The sequence below is a fragment of the Anolis carolinensis genome, chromosome 1 (assembly GCF_035594765.1).
Source record: "Anolis carolinensis isolate JA03-04 chromosome 1, rAnoCar3.1.pri, whole genome shotgun sequence".
Lineage (NCBI taxonomy): Eukaryota > Metazoa > Chordata > Lepidosauria > Squamata > Dactyloidae > Anolis > Anolis carolinensis.
Window position 1 is genome coordinate 109,555,856 of NC_085841.1, and position 18,153 is coordinate 109,574,008.

General features: G+C 39.6%; 1 protein-coding gene across 1 annotated transcript in view; it reads right to left on the reverse strand.

Moving 5' to 3' along the window:
• Nucleotides 1-1,811: 1,811 nt before the first annotated feature.
• fhl5 (four and a half LIM domains 5) overlaps nucleotides 1,812-18,153 on the reverse strand; it is a 33,999-nt gene continuing 17,657 nt past the window's right edge. Inside the window, exons 4-7 of the mRNA XM_062969055.1 lie at nucleotides 17,265-17,439; nucleotides 13,981-14,150; nucleotides 9,738-9,924; nucleotides 1,812-5,162 (exon numbers count right to left, since the gene is read on the reverse strand). Of these exons, the coding sequence (XP_062825125.1) occupies nucleotides 4,987-5,162; nucleotides 9,738-9,924; nucleotides 13,981-14,150; nucleotides 17,265-17,439 (708 nt within the window). The 3' untranslated portion in view covers nucleotides 1,812-4,986. The remainder of the gene's footprint in view (nucleotides 5,163-9,737; nucleotides 9,925-13,980; nucleotides 14,151-17,264; nucleotides 17,440-18,153) is intronic.

Sequence of the window (18,153 nt, forward strand, 5' to 3'; positions counted from 1 at the left end):
CCCCCCCCCCCCCGGCTACAGCCCTGATCCCTGAGCTGTATTTCTTTAAACTCTTACCACAAGTGGAAATAACATGGAAAGAACAAGGATAGGTTCCTACACTACATTATGTACATGTGAAAGGAAATAACCAGGTCAGATAAAACCTTCATAAATAAACAAGAACATTTTGAATCTTCCAGAGATCACTTCAATGCTTTTTCCAAAGTTTATCCCGACATGATGCTTATTCTTTCAACATCCTCCACTTTCCTTATGATTTGCTTTGTGGTGGTGAAGATGATAGATCTGTGCTTTTTTAACATGCTTTTCCTTTCTGTTTCGTCTTTAGAAATGTAAAATACATTATTCTGGAGGCAGCTGTTGTATGTAGCCATACATAGTTACAATGCAATCTCCTAAACTAGAATCCTATTCTTTCCTAGGTCAAGCTTTATTGTGTTGTTTTCTGAAGTCATGCTGCTACAATTCAAAACTGATTGTCTGTCTTTCTCCTTCACCGTCCTCCCAATGTCAATGCTGCAAAACCAAACCGAAACAAAAACATCTCTAGCTAGAAGACAAGAAAAGAGGGTGAACAGGGTTCGCATAAAAAGACTTTGTAAAAAGAAACTTCATTGCCAGGGGCTTTGTTAACTGAGGTATGTCTTTATCCACAAGAGTTGGGCAGTGCGCTACTTTTAAATAGCCTTAGTAAGTCTATGTTGTGAACAGAATCAGGTACACTTTCAAGAGTTTTGTGTATCAGTTTCCATGGCACCCCTACCATGCCTCTTTAACTGCATATGAATCATGTGGGATGCTATTAAATCCCTGTGTTAAATGGCATAATATGGAAACGTGCTGGCTGGAAATTTTTAATAACATCATCAAACCAGGTGCAAGTCTAGCATAAATCAATATTAGCAATGCTGAAGCCAAGGCTGTTCCTATTGATTTCACCACAAAGTTAATTTTCTCCTTTTATTTCTTTTTATTGGCATTTTACCGACACAACACTGATGAAGGCAGAGCACAAGCAGGGCACCTTCTGCCTCAACAGCAGCAGTGTTGTGCCACCTAGTGGCTCCGAGGATGAATGCACTTTTCCTTGGAAGAGGGTTAACTTTGCTGCTCAATTTGCGGGCAGTCATCCATTTATTTTAACAGTTTTAGACTGGTGCAAGGTGGTATTTATAATCATAGGGTGCAAGATGGTATTCAAATTCATATGGTACATTCTTAATCTGATTGCCTTCAAATTGACTCTGACATGAAACTCCTAGCATGTTTTCTTAGCAAGATTTTTTTCCAGAAGATGTTTGACATTGCTTTCCTTTAAGGCTGAGAGCTTGAGTTGCCAAAGGTCATCCAATGTGTTTCCATGGTTGAGTGTGGATTTGAATCCCTAGAGTCCATGCCCAACATTTATTTATTTACATCACTTTTACCCCGCCTTTCTCCCCGAGGGGACTCAAAGCGGCTTACAATAAATAGGCAAAAATTCAATGCCATTTCCATCTGAAGATTGTGAAAGGTTATTCTGCTCTCACTTATCTCATTTCCAGTAAGGCTCATGGTTGCCTGCATAAGTGAATATTACTATCTAGTGACTACACATGTGTCTATGCATGTGTTTCATTGAACATAAAGATACTTTGTGTTCTTACTTTTAAAGCCACAGAGTTATCATAGCTGAGGATATTATAGATGTATACCTGCCGTTGCTAAAAGCACAGATATGGAGTGAAAAAGAAAAAAAAATCCAGAAATAATGGTCATTTTCTTGCACATTAAAACACAGGAAGCATAGAAATGTCTCAGTTTCAAAATTTCAATTTGGACAGGATTATAGTATTTAATGTTAGGGTGAACACATTAGCCACATTACTACACAAAGACATCTTGAACATAATTCTTTGCACATTAGCATTGCCAGGTGAAAAACAGGGGTGGGGTTTCTGTATCCTTAATGTTTTTGTTTGTTTGTTTGTTTTTTTGCAAAAGTAAGAATTTCAATAGGTAGAACTTGTTTGATAACTTCTTCCAAAACACAAAAGCAGTGCTATATATGTTTGGGCTAGGACATTGCACAAAGAAGTAGTGTTGGCTGGAAACCCATCTATAGAAACCATGACTGCTGATAAAGGTTGCAAGTACAATTTCAGACAGGAACAGGGAACCTGTACTGCATGGACTAAAAACACCAAACTTCCCCACAAAACTCATGTGGATTCAGACCCATCTAAGGATCTTCCCTTAGAAGAGAAAAGATCAAGACGGTTACCAAGAGTCAAACTAGACAATGTGATTACTGTGATTTTTTTTGTGGGGGGGGGGGGGGGCAGCTCCTGGATATGATCATGTATAAATCAATCTTATGTATAAGTCAAGGGCTTGTTTTGGTGACAAAATTATGAATTTTGGTGTGACCTGGGGATAAGTCGAGGGTCAATCAATGAAAAGGGAAAAGCACCAATCCAACTGAGGGAATCAGCCACCCCATATTTCCCAAAAACTTGATATTGAAAAAAGGTCAGAAGCTGCACCATGGTAAAGCTTCTGGCTTTCTCGGTTGGTACGGACTGAGCTCTTGCCTTTTGTTACTCTCTTCAGAGAAAGGGATGTTCCTTTTCTGATAAGAGATAAGGTACAGTATTCAAATTGACCTGTGGATAAGTTAACTCAGGTTTTTTTGGGCTGTTTTTTTGACCAAAATTTCTAGACATACACAAGTATATAGTATATTTTCCAAAATAGTGGAGGATGGCTGTCCTATTACATAATTGTCCTCACGTGTATACCTTACAGTTAGCATGTTATGTTTTGTTTTTTGTTTTTTAATTTGGAGGTATTAATTTCAAAACTGATTGCTGGGATTTGTCTTTAAGGCTTTCCTGTTTCCCATCAGGAAACATAATTTTGTCATTAATGAAGCCTTCTTTAAAAAGCAAGAAATGCCCAGTTATTCTTTTTTTAAAAGAGAGACGATGTCAAACGTTTACATTTAAAAAAAAAAAAGTATGCGAAAAGTGATTGAATACAACGATTTTATGTGAGTTCTAATTTTTGCTCTAAGGTCACACATTTCAACTGTATGGCATTTACAGGTGCATTCGGTTCTTATAAACCAGTGAGCACATCCATCTCATCCGTGATTTTTTAAGGCTTTGCAACCTAGTTGCGTTTCTGATAACTGATAGCCTTGTAGAGGAGAGAAATAGTAGAAGCAGGAAGATGGAGTTGTCAGGCAAGGAGAATGTAAAGATAGGCCCTAAGGGCGCCAGATCGCATGTGATATTGGAAGCTAAGCAAGGTCAGTCACAGTTAGTACCTGGGAGGGAGACTGTCAATGAATATAGGTTCTGTAGCTATATTTCCAAGAAAGAAAATCATTTCGGAGTATTCCCTGTAAAATGCATGGGGTCACCATAGGTTTAAAGGCGAGTTGAAGGCACATATTTACATAGCCTGGTATGTAGGTTTAAACAAGCAACTTGACCATTATTGATGGAGTGTGGATTAGCTTTAGGCACGTGAGCAAAACAATACAGCTGATAAAAAAATAATACACCGAAACTGAGCCTTTGTTGGAATAGCACAAGTGAGTGACCATAGTTGTTCGTCATCGTTTCAGCGAAAGCAAAGCAAACAGGAAACCTGTAAACTAGGTACTATTTACAGTAGAAGATATAAGTGAAAATGTCATTATTTATAAGCATTTTCTCCTTTTTGAAAACACCTGAGCCATTAGTTTCTGTCTTATATGCCTTGTTACATTCCTTGGGCTTCTAACAACAACAAAAGACCTGCAGAAATAGGCAGATATAAGCCTACCTTCTCCATGCCAAGAGTAGTATGTAAAAGGGACTTTGGTTTGGAATACACGCCCTATAACCTCCTTTGCACCAAACAACACTCAAACAGGGCATGTATGAGTATTTGAAGTAAGGAGAAAAATATTTTGTACTTCACACTTATAAACAATTACTAGAGAATTTGTTGTTATGGTGCTGGTGTGCCTTCATATTGTTTCTGACCCATGTCATGGTTGTTGTTTTTTTGTTTTGAAAGATTTGTTCAATAATCTCAGGCAACTGGCTATAGGATTGAAGCCTAGACAAGATTCTCATTGGACCACCTACATTATCAAGGACAGTCTAGATGCTCCATGATCAACATCTCCAATGCCTTCTCTTGGCCACTACACCCATCAAATGCAGTCATAGGCTGGATGACCATTGAAAGGGGCTTTGGTGAAGTAGGAATCTGAGATTTAACGTTTTACACACACATTAATTTCCTAATGAATAATTTCCACTCACTCTTAAAACTGCTACTGGCCACATAAATATATACAATGATATGTACAATGCAGGCACTTGTTCCATTTCAAAACAAGTAAGAGATGTTTCTGCTGTAAATCTCCTGTATTCCCAATACAGACCTTGACACTCACAAACCTATCCACTGGATTTTGGGAAAGGAACAAGGCATCCACCTGGTTGGTGCAACATCTATAGAACTCCCATGTGACATTTACTGTGATATGACTTGATTCTGCGGTGATATAATGAAAGGCATCCCTAGATGCAGCAAAGTATAACTTCCCTTTTTTTTTTTTGCTGTGCTGTTCTCCCCCCCCCTTTTTTTTTGGTCTGTCCAACCTAATTTTTTGTTGTTGACATTGGTTTAGGAAGGACAAAGATGGTGCCAGAAAAAGATGCATATTGTTCTGTCGGAGAAGTCCTGTTTTCTGTTTCTTCAGCCAAGCTATGTTACAGCCAGTTTTTAATAGAATTTTGATGTACAGCAAAACCATACAACCCTGTATTTCAAACAGCAGAGTGCACTCTCCTCCAAGGAAAGCAGGACAGACTATGAATTCTTCCAAATTAATACATATTGGAAGTTGTTTTCTTAACAAGAACAAGGGCTATTTAAAGTAGGTACATAGAATGTAACTGCTTCTGTGAAAGAATACTGATTTGCACAACTAAACAACCATTATACTTGGCCGGCAGGTTTCTGATAGTCAGCGCTTCCACACCTACAGCAAAGGATGCCTTCCTGGTGGGTCAAAAAGCCTTTTCCCACCAAAGAGTTGGAACACTTCCCACACTTGAAGCAGTCACTGTGCCAGTGGCGATCTTCAAAAGAAATAAATTTGTCTCCCCCGAGAGCTGGAAAGAGAAAGCAAAGGCAAAGAAGTGAAATGCTTGTGTGCTTTTCAGCAGATCACAAAGACATTCAGCTCATGCTCTAATACACAAAGTTCTCACATTTCTCCTGTTAAAACATGAATTTAATGCAGCTGAAAATCAACAAACAACACTGTTTTTTTGTTGAAACAAGTAATATAATGTCATATCACTACAACACATGTAATATGATGCTGAGCTATGAGTCTCATGGGAACAGCCTTGGAAAAGAATTCTTTTCTTTTTTGGATTACAGCTGCCAGAAATACCCAGCTATTATGGCTATTTGACAGTACAACATGTAGAGTTATCATCCACAACACACTTGCTCTAGCATGGTTAAATTCTGTTTGCTAATTATCTCTCTGAATCTCAATCTCTCTCTCCCTCCTAGTTGTCTGTCTGTCTGCCTGTCTGTGTTTCTTTCTATGAGAGCCAGTGTTATGCAGTGATTTGAGAACTGGACTATGACTCTGGAGGTCAGGGTTTCAATTCCTGCTTTGCCATAGAAACCCACTGGATGATCTTGGGCAAGTTACACTCTCTCAGCCTCAGAGGAAAGCAGGTGCAAACCTTTTCTGAACAAATTTGCCATGAAAATCACATGAAAGGTTTGTCTCAAGGTTGCCATAAGTCAGAAATTACTTGAAGGCTGTATAAAAGGACAGGGCAATAAGTGATGCATCAGATTTCCAACCTGGTTTTCCCCAAAGAATCATTTCTACAATCTGGATAGTAGGTTCTTCTAATTCTTACCCATATAGAAAAGGTTTTGTATTTCATAACATCTAATTAAAATTTCACTGCAGACTTTAATTGTAAATTATGGCCAAAAGTCAATTTCTTCAGAATTAAGGAGAATTAATGCCAGGTTGCTTGAAATTAACTTTCCCATATATGAAATCCTGCTATATGTCAGAAAAGGAGGAGAAGCAGAAGGGTTAGGTCATCATAGCTGATTGAATTTTCTAGTCTGTCTGTCTTTCGTTTTTGAATGTCAGGATTATTAATTAATTGGCAATCTTATTCCTTGTAACTGGGGCAATAGGTCATTCAATTTATTTTAAGAGATCCAGCTAATGGTTATAAAATACTTTTAAACTGTTTCTGAGTATTGCCAAGAATTTCATTACCAGCCATTTAAACACTAATACAGGGGTCCCCAAACTATTTAAACAGGGGGCCAGTTCACGGTCCTTCAGACCATTGGAGGGCCGGACTATAGTTGGCCACCGAGCAATAAATAATAACAACAACAACAACAACAACAACAATAAATAAGAGGGTTGGAAGAGACCCTTTGGGCCATTGAGTCCAACCCCCTTCTGCCTCTGTGCACCATAAGCACAAGCAAAGCATCCCTGACAGACCAGCCTCAATGTTAATAATAATAATAATAATAATAAGAAACTCCTCAAAGCACAGCAGACAAAAAAAACCAGTACAAGAAAACCGCACTACAAACTAGAGCTGACAGCTGGCACAACAAAACACTGCATGGAAAGTTCCTTGACAAAATTGAAGGAAAAGCTGACAAGGAGAAGACCTGGCTCTGGCTCACGAATGGGACCCTGAAGAAGGAGACAGAAGGCCTGATCCTTGCAGCCCAGGAACAAGCCATCAGAACAAATGCAATCAAGGCCAAGATCGAAAAATCAGCTGATGACCCAAAATGCAGACTGTGCAAGGAAACCGATGAAACCATTGATCATATCCTCAGCTGCTGTAAGAAAATTACACAGACAGACTACAAACAGAGGCACAACTATGTGGCCCAAATGATTCATTGGAACTTATGCCTCAAGTACCACCTCCCTGCAGTAAAGAACTGGTGGGATCACAAACCTGCAAAGGTTGTGGAAAATGAACACGCAAAGATACTGTGGGACTTCCGAATCCAGACTGACAAAGTTCTGGAACACAACACACCAGACATCACAGTTGTGGAAAAGAACAAGGTTTGGATCATTGATGTTGCCATCCCAGGTGACAGTGCATTGATGAAAAACAACAAGAAAAACTCAGCCGCTATCAGGACCTCAAGATTGAACTTCAAAGACTCTGGCAGAAACCAGTGCAGGTGGTCCCGGTGGTGATGGGCACACTGGGTGCCGTGCCAAAAGATCTCAACTGGCATTTGGAAACAATAGACATTGACAAAATTACGATCTGCCAGCTGCAAAAGGCCACCTTACTGGGATCTGCACGCATCATCCGAAAATACATCACACAGTCCTAGACACTTGGGAAGTGTTCGACTTGTGATTTTCTGAAACGAAATCCAGCATACCTATCATGTTTGCTGTGTCATACAACATCGTTGTGTCAATAATAATAATAATAATAATAATAATAATAATAATAATAATAATAATAATATGGGTTGTAAAAGAAGAAGAGACCCCTTGGGTCATTTAGCCCAACCCCCTTCTGCCCTTGTGCCGTGGGGGCCGGATAAATAGCTTCGATGGGCCGCATCCGGCCCCCGGGCCTTAGTTTGGGGACCCTTGCACTAATACATAAACCAGTTTCTCCCTTCTGTTTCTAGCAAGATCTCTTCTTCACTTTTCAGAGAGCAGAGCTAGATGTTTCCAACATAACACAGCTTAAATGCTGTACATATCCACAGATAAGGCTTTTTTACTCCCATCAATCCACTCCTCACAATCCAGCGTACTCTAGGACTCTCTGAAGTATGTACAGATTGCATGTACAGGAATTTTTTTGAATTGTATTAGGAAATAAACATTTCGGATGCTCTGTGTAGGGGGTGTGAGGGGAGGAAGGAAGAAAAGGAGAAAGTCTCATTTGCAGCTGGTTATGCTTCAGACAATTCTGTAGATTGTGATTCTTGAAAGCTTAAATGAATTATCTGATTGTCCATTTGTACTGCTACATTACTGGAGCATCCATTTATGTATCAAGACCAGCAGCTTTGATGTAACTTAAACAATGATGCCTGTCTATATTCCACCCATCTTTTCTATGCAACTCCGCATTCAGAAGTAAATTGTCCTGGAAGTCCTTGCCTAATCCTCAGTGTGCTTCCTAATCAGCAGAGGGAAATAAGTTGTACTTAGATCTAAACAGGGAAGCAGCCTGTTTGTGTTTATATGTCATCAGATGTGGGTAAGTGAAGCCACAAGTAACAGTCCTACGGGTATGAGGGTCATACTGTGTGTGTGTTCTCCTAATGCTGGCAGTCAGAATACTTGATAACGATATTTCCATCTTCCTTCTACAAGTGATGAGGAATTGTGATAGAGGCCCTACTTCTGATTGCTGTACCAGAGAGCCCTGGTGAGAGCCAGGTGGAAACATCCTGCTGTACCCATCCCCAGGAGAACAGACCTCATTTTGTTGATGGCTGCTGGCTCTTAAGGGAAGGTGGTTGTGGAGGGATTTCTGATTGGTCACTATGTTGCCATTGTAAACTTGAATACAGAACAGTTACAAAAGTGCAGTGGGGAGATTTGAGACCAGGATTTGAATCCTCACTTGACCACAGAAATCCTCTGTGACCTTGGGCAAATCACACTCAGCCTCATAGGCAACCTGCCCTAAAGAACTTTAGCCAAACAAACCCTGCAATAGGTTTACCTTAGTGTTGCCATAAGTTGGAAACAATGTGAAAGCACACAAAGACAAGAAGTCTGACACATTTTTAACTGTTCAACAGGATGTCAACATTAAATGATATTGAGATGAAATAGCAGAATCTCTTTGTGCAAGTGTGTGCTTTCTTCATGTGACATCACATTTAGTACTAGCCCAGACCTCATCATATAGAGCAGTGGTTCTCCACCTGGGTTCCCCAGATGTTTTTTGGCCTTCAACTCCCAGAAATCCTAACACCTGGTAAACTGGTTGGGATTTCTGGGAGTTGTATGCCAAAAACGTCTGGGGACCCCAAACTGAGAACCACTCATATAAAGATAATGCCACTTATAACTATATATCATATCCTTCAGTGACAGTAATGCTCTTCAACTCATATTCTTAGGGCTAGTGGTGGCTGGTGGGTTCTATGTCAGTGGAGTAGTGATTATCTTCTGGGTTAATTTGAATTTAAAAGGCCTATACTCAATGCCTTAGTTGAATCAAAGTTCAGATTTAAAACATAGCAGATCTTTCATCTCACTAACATGGCATCCATGAACTGTCACTGCTAAGGCCAGACTCCTGTTTGTGTCCTATGCCAATATAATAGTCCACTACACCAGAGTAAGACATCACTGAGTTTTGTGTAGCGGCTTCATAGGGATGGCATAGAAGGCTATCTATAGCCATCAGAGCTTCCCTACTGGTTTCTAAACAGTTCACAAACCAACAGGCAGCTTTCTCTTCCAACAAGAGATGATTTCCATCACATCCCACATCCCTCAAGCAGCAACAAGTATACCAGCCAATAAGATTTCTGGCTAAGGGCCCAGTCCACAACTGTTAGCAATGCTGACATAAGAAGCACAAATGTCCCCAATGGCTACAACAGATTTGTGTGTGCTGTTTTTGTCAAATTCCATGCAGAGCATCAACTATTGGACAGGTACAAATTACCTGTAATGGGCTTGGCACAGGCTGTGCATTTCTTTGCATAACACCTGCTAAAGCACTCAAGACAGTAAGGCTGCTCATCTTTGGAAATAAACCGTTGTCCTGCAAGCTGCTTCTCACATCCACTACAAAGGAAGCATTCTTTGTGCCATGGCTGGTCATGATAAGTCACACCACCAGTAGTTATCACCTAAGGAATAAGAAGAGGACATTAAGAAAAACCGATGAGTCAGGTAATAGGTTTTAACCCTTGAAATTAAGGACACCACAGGCACACCTAAGTTCACAAAGTCTTTGGCAAAGAAACTCATTTTCAGACTTTTCACATCTATTGTCCAGTTCCATTTTCCTTGTCATGCTCTGTCTAGCTGGAAGGTTTTTTTAAAAAAAGCAATGTTGACCTTGGGAAGATAGTGAAGCATTAACTTTGTGTTAGGCTGCAGCAATATTTCTGCAGTAAACAATGCAATAAAGCTTCAGCTGGAAAAAGAACAGGGCTATATTCTAGCTAGCCCTGCTGTGTCCATATGTGTCTGCAACACGAAAGGTAAACAACAGCTGCCTCCAGAATCCTTACTGAGCATATGTGAGCAGCAAAACAAGCTAAATTCAAACATTTAAAGAAACACACATCTAAGTTTGTCCATCAAAATAGAAATAATACAAAAACTGGAAGCTAGTGAAAAAAATAATCAATTGATGCATTTTGGAAGAAGCCTTCAGGTGGTCTCTAGAAAGTTCAAAATGTTTTGGGTTTGTTTTTTTTTTACTAATGCAAGGCTTACCTGACCTGATCATTTCATTTCACATGTGCATAAGGTTGGTTTTGAATAAAAAGTTATCTGAAATATACTGAAGTGCTCCCCCTTTTGTAGAAATAATGTATGCCATTGGTACCAAATGTTCTGTTAAAGAAATAATACCCAAGAACACATCTACTTCATTAACTAAGGAATGTCTAATAGTTATTAGTCTCTGGTTAGGTTCCATAAAAGAGAGAGATACTGAGGATCAATCCTATCTTGGAGTCATTTCTCTGAGCAGGGAAAACCTCACCTCGTGTCTCTGTGGAGGCCTCAGACCAGTTCTTAGTCCAAAGTAAGAGATGGTACTAGGAACACAGCTGCTGCAGGGGGTTGAAGGCAGACCCACTGTCTCCCCTTGGGACTTGCAGGGGCTACCCACACTCCAACACACCCCTCAGGACCATAGGAGGCCCTACAAGGACATTTTGCTTTGTTCTGGAACTGACTAGGTAGTTTTAAGGTGGAAGATGTCCTTTTTCTGAAATGTCAGCTTCCAGTTTCCTTCTTGCTTGAAAAATCTCTCCTGCACTTAAACCAACGTGAAGACAAGTATACCAAAACCACCAGAAAAATAGCCCATTTTTGCAGGAAGGAAAACTTTTTGGCAAATGGTTTTCAGAAGGGTATCTTAGAGGTATGACTTCTTTGAGGGACTGCCTTTTATTATAAAAGTGACCCTTAGCACGATAGTCAGCCGACATGTTACCAAATCTTTTGCTCTTCATAACCATAACAGCAATAAACAATGTGGCACTGAAAAAGGGAATCAGGATGACCCCATCCAAATGTATACAATGCATAGTGAGTGGGAAGGGAAAAAATGGAAGTGCACCTTAGTGCACTGCTTTAAACTTTATGTGTGCTTGGTGCAATGTGCAAGATTCTGGGATATGTTGGTTCTTTCCACTGAAATGGCCAGAAATGGGAAATGTTACATTTTTGGTGTACATGCCCATCCACCCTCATATACATGTCTAGGAGTCAGGGCCGGTTCAACAGGGGGGCGAGTGAAGCGCCCTCCATGAGCGCACGTCAAAGAGGGGCGCTGTCGCCATGGTGCTGGTGTGCGGCAGCAGGGAGGTTAAACAGTAACCAAGAGCCTCCAGGAAAACTGAAAGCGTCAGGCGACAGCAACACCTCGAGCTCCTGCTCCACTCCTGCCTCACTTTTCCACCTCCCCCCACTGATCCAGGCCCCCTCCCCGTGCCTGGTGCTCCTCAGGGGCATCTACACGCAGGGCAAATGTTGGGCCCTCCCAATTTTCTAATATTTTTGTGATTTTTGTAATGTATTATTATTATTATTATTATTATTATTATTATTATTATTATTATATTATAATGTAATACAATATAATAATATATAATACTAATATGATATACTGATAATATATTGTATATGCATATAATAGTGATAATAATATTATAATGTAATACAATATACTAATAATACACTATTATAATGGTATATTATATATTACATGTAATATTACTAATAATATTGCAGTATAGTGGTTTAGTACAATATAATATATAATACTAAAATGCTATACTGTAGGCTGTTAGGAATTGTGGGAGTTGAAGTCCAAAACACCTGGAGGGAAGGCCCAAGTTTGCCCATGCCTGCTTTAAAGCAAAAGCCGGATGGCCACCTGTTGACTGTGTGGATCCTAGAGTGCACCTTTCTCCCATACTAGGATCTTATGACTCCTTAGGAAACCTATCGGGTTTCCTAGCAGTTAGAATACATGCAAATGTGAGTAAATCAATAGGTACTGCTCTGGCAGGAAGGTAATGGTGATCCATCCAGTCATGCTGGCCACATGACCTTGGAGGTGTCTATGGACAACGCTGGCTCTTCAGCTTAGAAATGGAGATAAGCACCAACCCACAGAGTTGGACACAACTAGACAATATCAGGGGAAAACTTTTACCTTTTACTTATTCAGTAATAAGTAAAACACTCACTTATCCAACGTTCTGGATTATCCAACGCATTTTTGGAGTCAATGTTGTCAATACATCATGATATTTTGGTGCTAAATCCGTAAATACAGTAATGACTACATATTACTGCGGATTGAACTACTTTTTCTGTCAAATTGGTTGTTAAACATGATGTTTTGGTGCTTAATTTGTAAAATCATAACCTAATTTGATGTGTAATAGGCTTTTCCTTCATCCCTCCTTATTTTCCAACATATTCGCTTATCCAACATTCTGCCAGCCCGTTTATGTTGGATAAGTGAGACTCTACTGTATTTATTTATTTTGTATGTCACCTTTTCCCCTCTAAAAATGTTCCAAAGCAGACCATAAGCATTAAAATAGCAACAATTTAGAAATGTGTTAAAAACTAGAAGTTGTGCTATATTAGCATTACTGTTAGGATACTATATTTTATTTTTGATATTACTATTAATGTATACTGTATGTATACCACTTTTTCCCTCTTAAAATATTCCAAAGCAGACTATAAGCATTAAAATAGAATTAAACCTACAAAGGAATCATTAAAACAAATTTAAAATACATTAAACATTATCCAACACAGATTAATGGTACAAGACACACAAGTGCAAACAAGAGATTTATTTTTATTTATTTTATTTATTACCCAGAATATCAAGGCAGAATAACCCACAATATCTGCGTTGAACTGGGTTCTCTGAGTCCACACTGACATATAACCCAGTTCAAAGCAGATAATGTGGATTATCCGCCCTGATATTCTGGGTGATATGGCTGTGTGCCACATAACTCAGAATATCAAGGCAGAATAACCCACAATATCTGCTTTGAACTGGGTTATCTGAGTTCACACTTCCCTATATTCCAGTTCAATGTTTTGATGCTAAATTCGCAAATATAGTAATTCCTACATAACATTACCATGTATTGAACTGCTTTTTCTGTCAATTTGGTGCTTAATTTGTAAAATCATAATGTAATTTGATGTTTAATAGGCTTTTCCTTAATCCCTCCTTATTATCCAACATTTTAGCTTATCCAACACTTTTATTTTTCAGTGATTGGTTTTTTTTGGGGGGAGGGGGCACCAAAATTCTGTTCACCTACACTTAAATATTACCTTGGGCCGGCCCTGCTAGGAGTGTATATGCCTTCAAATCATCCGTCAAGCAATGGTGACTTAATGGATTTCAATAGTTTTCTTAAGCAAGGAATACTCAGAAGTGGTTTTGCCAGAAATATACCTTGCAGCACTTGGTATGCCATGAAATTGGTTGTATTCAAAACCCTCTTCCTAAAAGAATGGGATAATACACTTTCAAGAGGGGACAGGTTTAGAGTATCTCTTTCTTTGTATGGTATCCAAATCAAGGATCTTGTAATCAGAATCGTCATTCCCTTTCCAATTGCAATAAATTCAGCATAATGAACATCCCATTCTGCTGCCCGTAAATGCGTTGGTCATGTTACCTTTTTGCAGGAGTAACAATGCTGAGCAAATTGCTTTTCAAAGCAGGGAACACAGTAATTGTCACCATCCTTGGTAATTAGAGGCTTTATTCCTAGTGGTTGTTGACAGTGTTGGCATACAAAGCAAGATTCATGCCAACAGTCTCCCTTAAACTCCATTTTACGTGAACCTGTGAATCGAATTGCAAATCCAGTTTGATTATTGGCTAACTACACATAAAAGTAGTAAAATAGTTATAATTGAGACTTTCCCTCTGTCTCTCTCATTATTGAGTGAAGCTAAACCATTAGTTGTTGGGGACATTTGTAGCTCCAGTCAAGTTTGGTTTTGATGAAGCACAAAAGGTCAATACAAAATGAATGCTAGGATATAAGAACAGCTTGTATATATGAAAAAAGTATTACACCAAGAAATCCTCATAATGGGATCACCTTAGAATCAGAAACAGCTTGTAGGCACCAAATAACAATTGTAGTGAGCAGTAAACATTTGTCAAATGTATAAACTTTCCAAATGCAAAAGTATTAGTTAATTGGAAATTTCCAATACCACTCTTTTTGAAAGGGTGCTCATGGTGCATTGTTTGAGGACTGATTACTATAACAGTCTACTTTTGGAAAGTGTTCAGAAATCAGCCAGATTTTTGACTTTGGTGGGTTACAGAATGTGCACAACTTCATGTTTTTCAGAGCCACCAGTGGGTAAACTCTGAGCTGCTGAAGTTGCTGACTGAAAGGTCAATGATTCGAATCCCGGGAGTGAGTTCCCCCTGTTAGCTCCAGTTTCTGTCAACCTAGCAGTTTGAAAACTTGCAAATGTGAGTAGATCAATAGGTACCACTCCAGCAGGAAGATAATGCCACTTCATGCAGTCATGCCAGCCACATGACCTTGGAGGTGTTTATAGACAATGCTGGCTCTTTAGCTTAGAAATGGAAATGAGCACCAACCCTCAGAGTCAGACACGACTAGACATAATATCAGAGGGAAAGGGTTGTTGTGTGTTTTCCGGGCTGTATGGCCATGTTCCAGAAGCATTGTTTCCTGATGTTTCAGGGGGGAAACTTTTTCTTTACCTCATGTTTTTCAGGTCCTATGTTGGTCATAATGCAGATCATAACCTGTACAGCCCTATATGATTCAGGTCCAGGTTATCTGAAGGATAATCTATCCATTGCAGCCTGTCCAGATTTACAGTTTCCCAAGGCTTGGGGCTTTCACTCTCAGAGGCATGCTTGGTGGGAACACAAGTAAGGCTTCTTTGTGCCTGGTCTCAGGGAGACTGGGCTATCTTCTTCCATATTGGATTTTGAATGGGGACATTAATGCTACACCTCTAATTTCCCCCACACCTTTGATAACTGGGTCTAAATGAACATGGTGTTTATGAAAGCGGTACCGGGAAGTGCTCTAGAGATTGCTTTAAATGAAAGTATAAGTTTATGAAAGTATACATTTATATTCATAACTTATTGTGTTATTTAGATATGTTAATCTGCCTTTCATCCAAAGGCAGGAAACAAACAAGCAAGCAAATAGCCACACAAGGAAGGCCTCAGGACTCAGATTGAGGAGGAGGCAGATCATGAAAATAGCTTTCTTGTATCATGTAACATCATGTAACAACAAAACACTGAAGCTCTAATCAGCTCCTGTGTGTCCCGTGAGGCATAAAATTCAAACAAACTCTTCTTGAGTAAATTAAGTGAATTAAGTACCTTTTTGAGGCATAAAACTAGGAGAATTATGACTATTTTAGCATCATAGTAGGACCACAAATGAATTCCTCACTATACTTTACCTGCACCCGTAGACATTTTAGTGAGCTTGTTATCCTCTATTTCATCCCATTTCAAATATTAGGGGGAAATTTTCAAATATTAGGAGGAAATTGCCAGATATGCTATGATCTGAGCCAGCCATTGCTCTGAAATAAGCTCATTAACCATGCTGTTCAAAATGCCATGGAAGGGCTGTTTCTCAATTCCTCTTGCTGGGAAGTCTACTTTGTGGCAGAAAACCAGGCAGTACAGTAAAATAACTATTTTTCCCCATGAGTCACACGAAGACTTTGGGACCCCAAACTGCAGCCCCTGAAGCCCTACAAAGCTCCCAGACCCTCCTCCATTGTTTGCTACATTTTTATGTTGAATTTTTGGGTGGTTTTTAGTTTCTAAACTGGCCAAAATGATCCAAAATGAGCTGTAAGTGTGTGAGTTTACAAGTTACAGCAATTAAACTTGGGGTGCTCCAATAGCAAACTCCATCAAATGTGAAACTCAAGGGTGAGGAACCTCTTTTCGTCTGAGAGCCAAGATCAATTTCAGAGATGTTTATTGGGGACACATTGCTATAAGGGGTGGGAGAAGCTAAAAAGTATAGGATTCAGTTACCTGCGTACTTCTTTTTACTGCTCTCATTGCTAGTAACTAAGCCTTAAGAAAACAATTTTCAGATTATAGAATAGAACATACACTCACACAAAAGCTGGGGAGCAACCAAATGATGGGGTCAAGGGGAAGGACCACACTGGAACAAGGACCTTATGCCTCGAGTCTTTTCACCATTGTCTAAGGACTGCATACTTTCTAACTGTCCTGATTTGACAGCAACCATCACAATTAAATCTATTGTCCCATTTTGATTTTTTTTATTTAAAACTAGTTGATGTACCTGGGTACTTTGTAACACTATTTATTAGAAAAAGTATTAGTTTGTTTTTGGAATTTATGAATGGTCACATCAGTAAATGCAGAAGGAGATGAGTAAACTATCACTCCCATGACCCTAGGTCTGCCCCCTCCCAAACCCCATCAGTACTTAAAGTTGGTCATGTTGGGTATGTGTGCTAAGTTTCGTCCACATCCATCGTCGGTGGAGTTCACAGTGGTTTCTGGATGTGGGTGAACTGCAACTCCTATTGTCCTGGGTCCATCCCCCCAAATCCCACTAGGGATTCATCACCCTGCCCCCAAAACAAAACCCGTCAGTATTTTCTCCTGATCATGGGGGCGTCACGTCTGTGTGCCAAGTTTGGTCCAAATTTGTTGTTGACTGGAGTCTATTGAAGTGAGAACCATCTTCAATTGTTGCAGACTGAATTCAATGAACAGTACACAAGTAATTTGCACTCAGTTAACCAAGCAAGGAGGAAAGGCGAAGAGGGGTAAAATATTGCACCTCCCAATGAACAGAGTGGGGAAAAAAGCTTTTACAGGTCTCCCAGCTTGTGTGTTCCTCTTTTTTGCAATTCTGATCACACTCTGATGAAATTTTTCTCTTACCTGGCATAATGGTTCTCTTGCAGTGGAAGCACTTGGATGAGTACTCATTGGAATAACACTCTGTACACAGCAAGAGCTCGTCTTTGGCTGCAAAAGGCTTCTCTACCAAAGACTGAGTACACTTGGCGCACTTGAAGCACCCTTCGTGCCAGTGGCGGCCTTTATAAGCAAGATCCTTTAAGATAGAAAATGTATAGTAACAAAAAGCATTTGTCTCCTTGAAAGAAGTCCAGCTGCAGAGAATCAAATTACAAGGCCTACGAACTGCAGGCTTGAGAATCGTTGGCAAAAGGGACATTTCATCAGTTTTGTGGCCTGCAGCTGCCTTCATTTTATAGAATTGAGCCATGACAGTTAAAGTAGTGTTAAACTGCTTTTATTCTACAGTGAGGATACACCCCAAGAGGTGAAAACTTGTCCAATTTACCATTTTCCAACCAGCAACAGAAAGTACAGTATGAAAGTCAAAAGAAAAAGCAGATCCCCGTCTTGTATTGTCAAAGGCTTTCATGGCCGGAATCACTGGGTTGCTGTGAGTCTTTTGGCTTGTATGGCCGAACCTCTGAGGATGCCTGCCACAGATGTGGGCGAAACGTCAGGAGAGAAAGCTTCTGGAACATGGTCATACAGCCCAAAAGACTCACAGCAACCCAGGTCCCGATCTTGTTTATGGACTCCATTGTGGTATAGATTGATCTAAAGATAATTTAGCTTGAGATATGAGAGAAAAGATTAATAGAAACAAATCCAAACAAGTTTAAAGTTTGTTTTCTCTTGATTGTTTCAATTCCCCAGAATATGTCATTTCTGTGATGAGTGAAGAGACACTGAGAGATAAACAACAAAATTAAGTTGTCCTTTAGGGAATAAAATATTTTAATCCAAACAC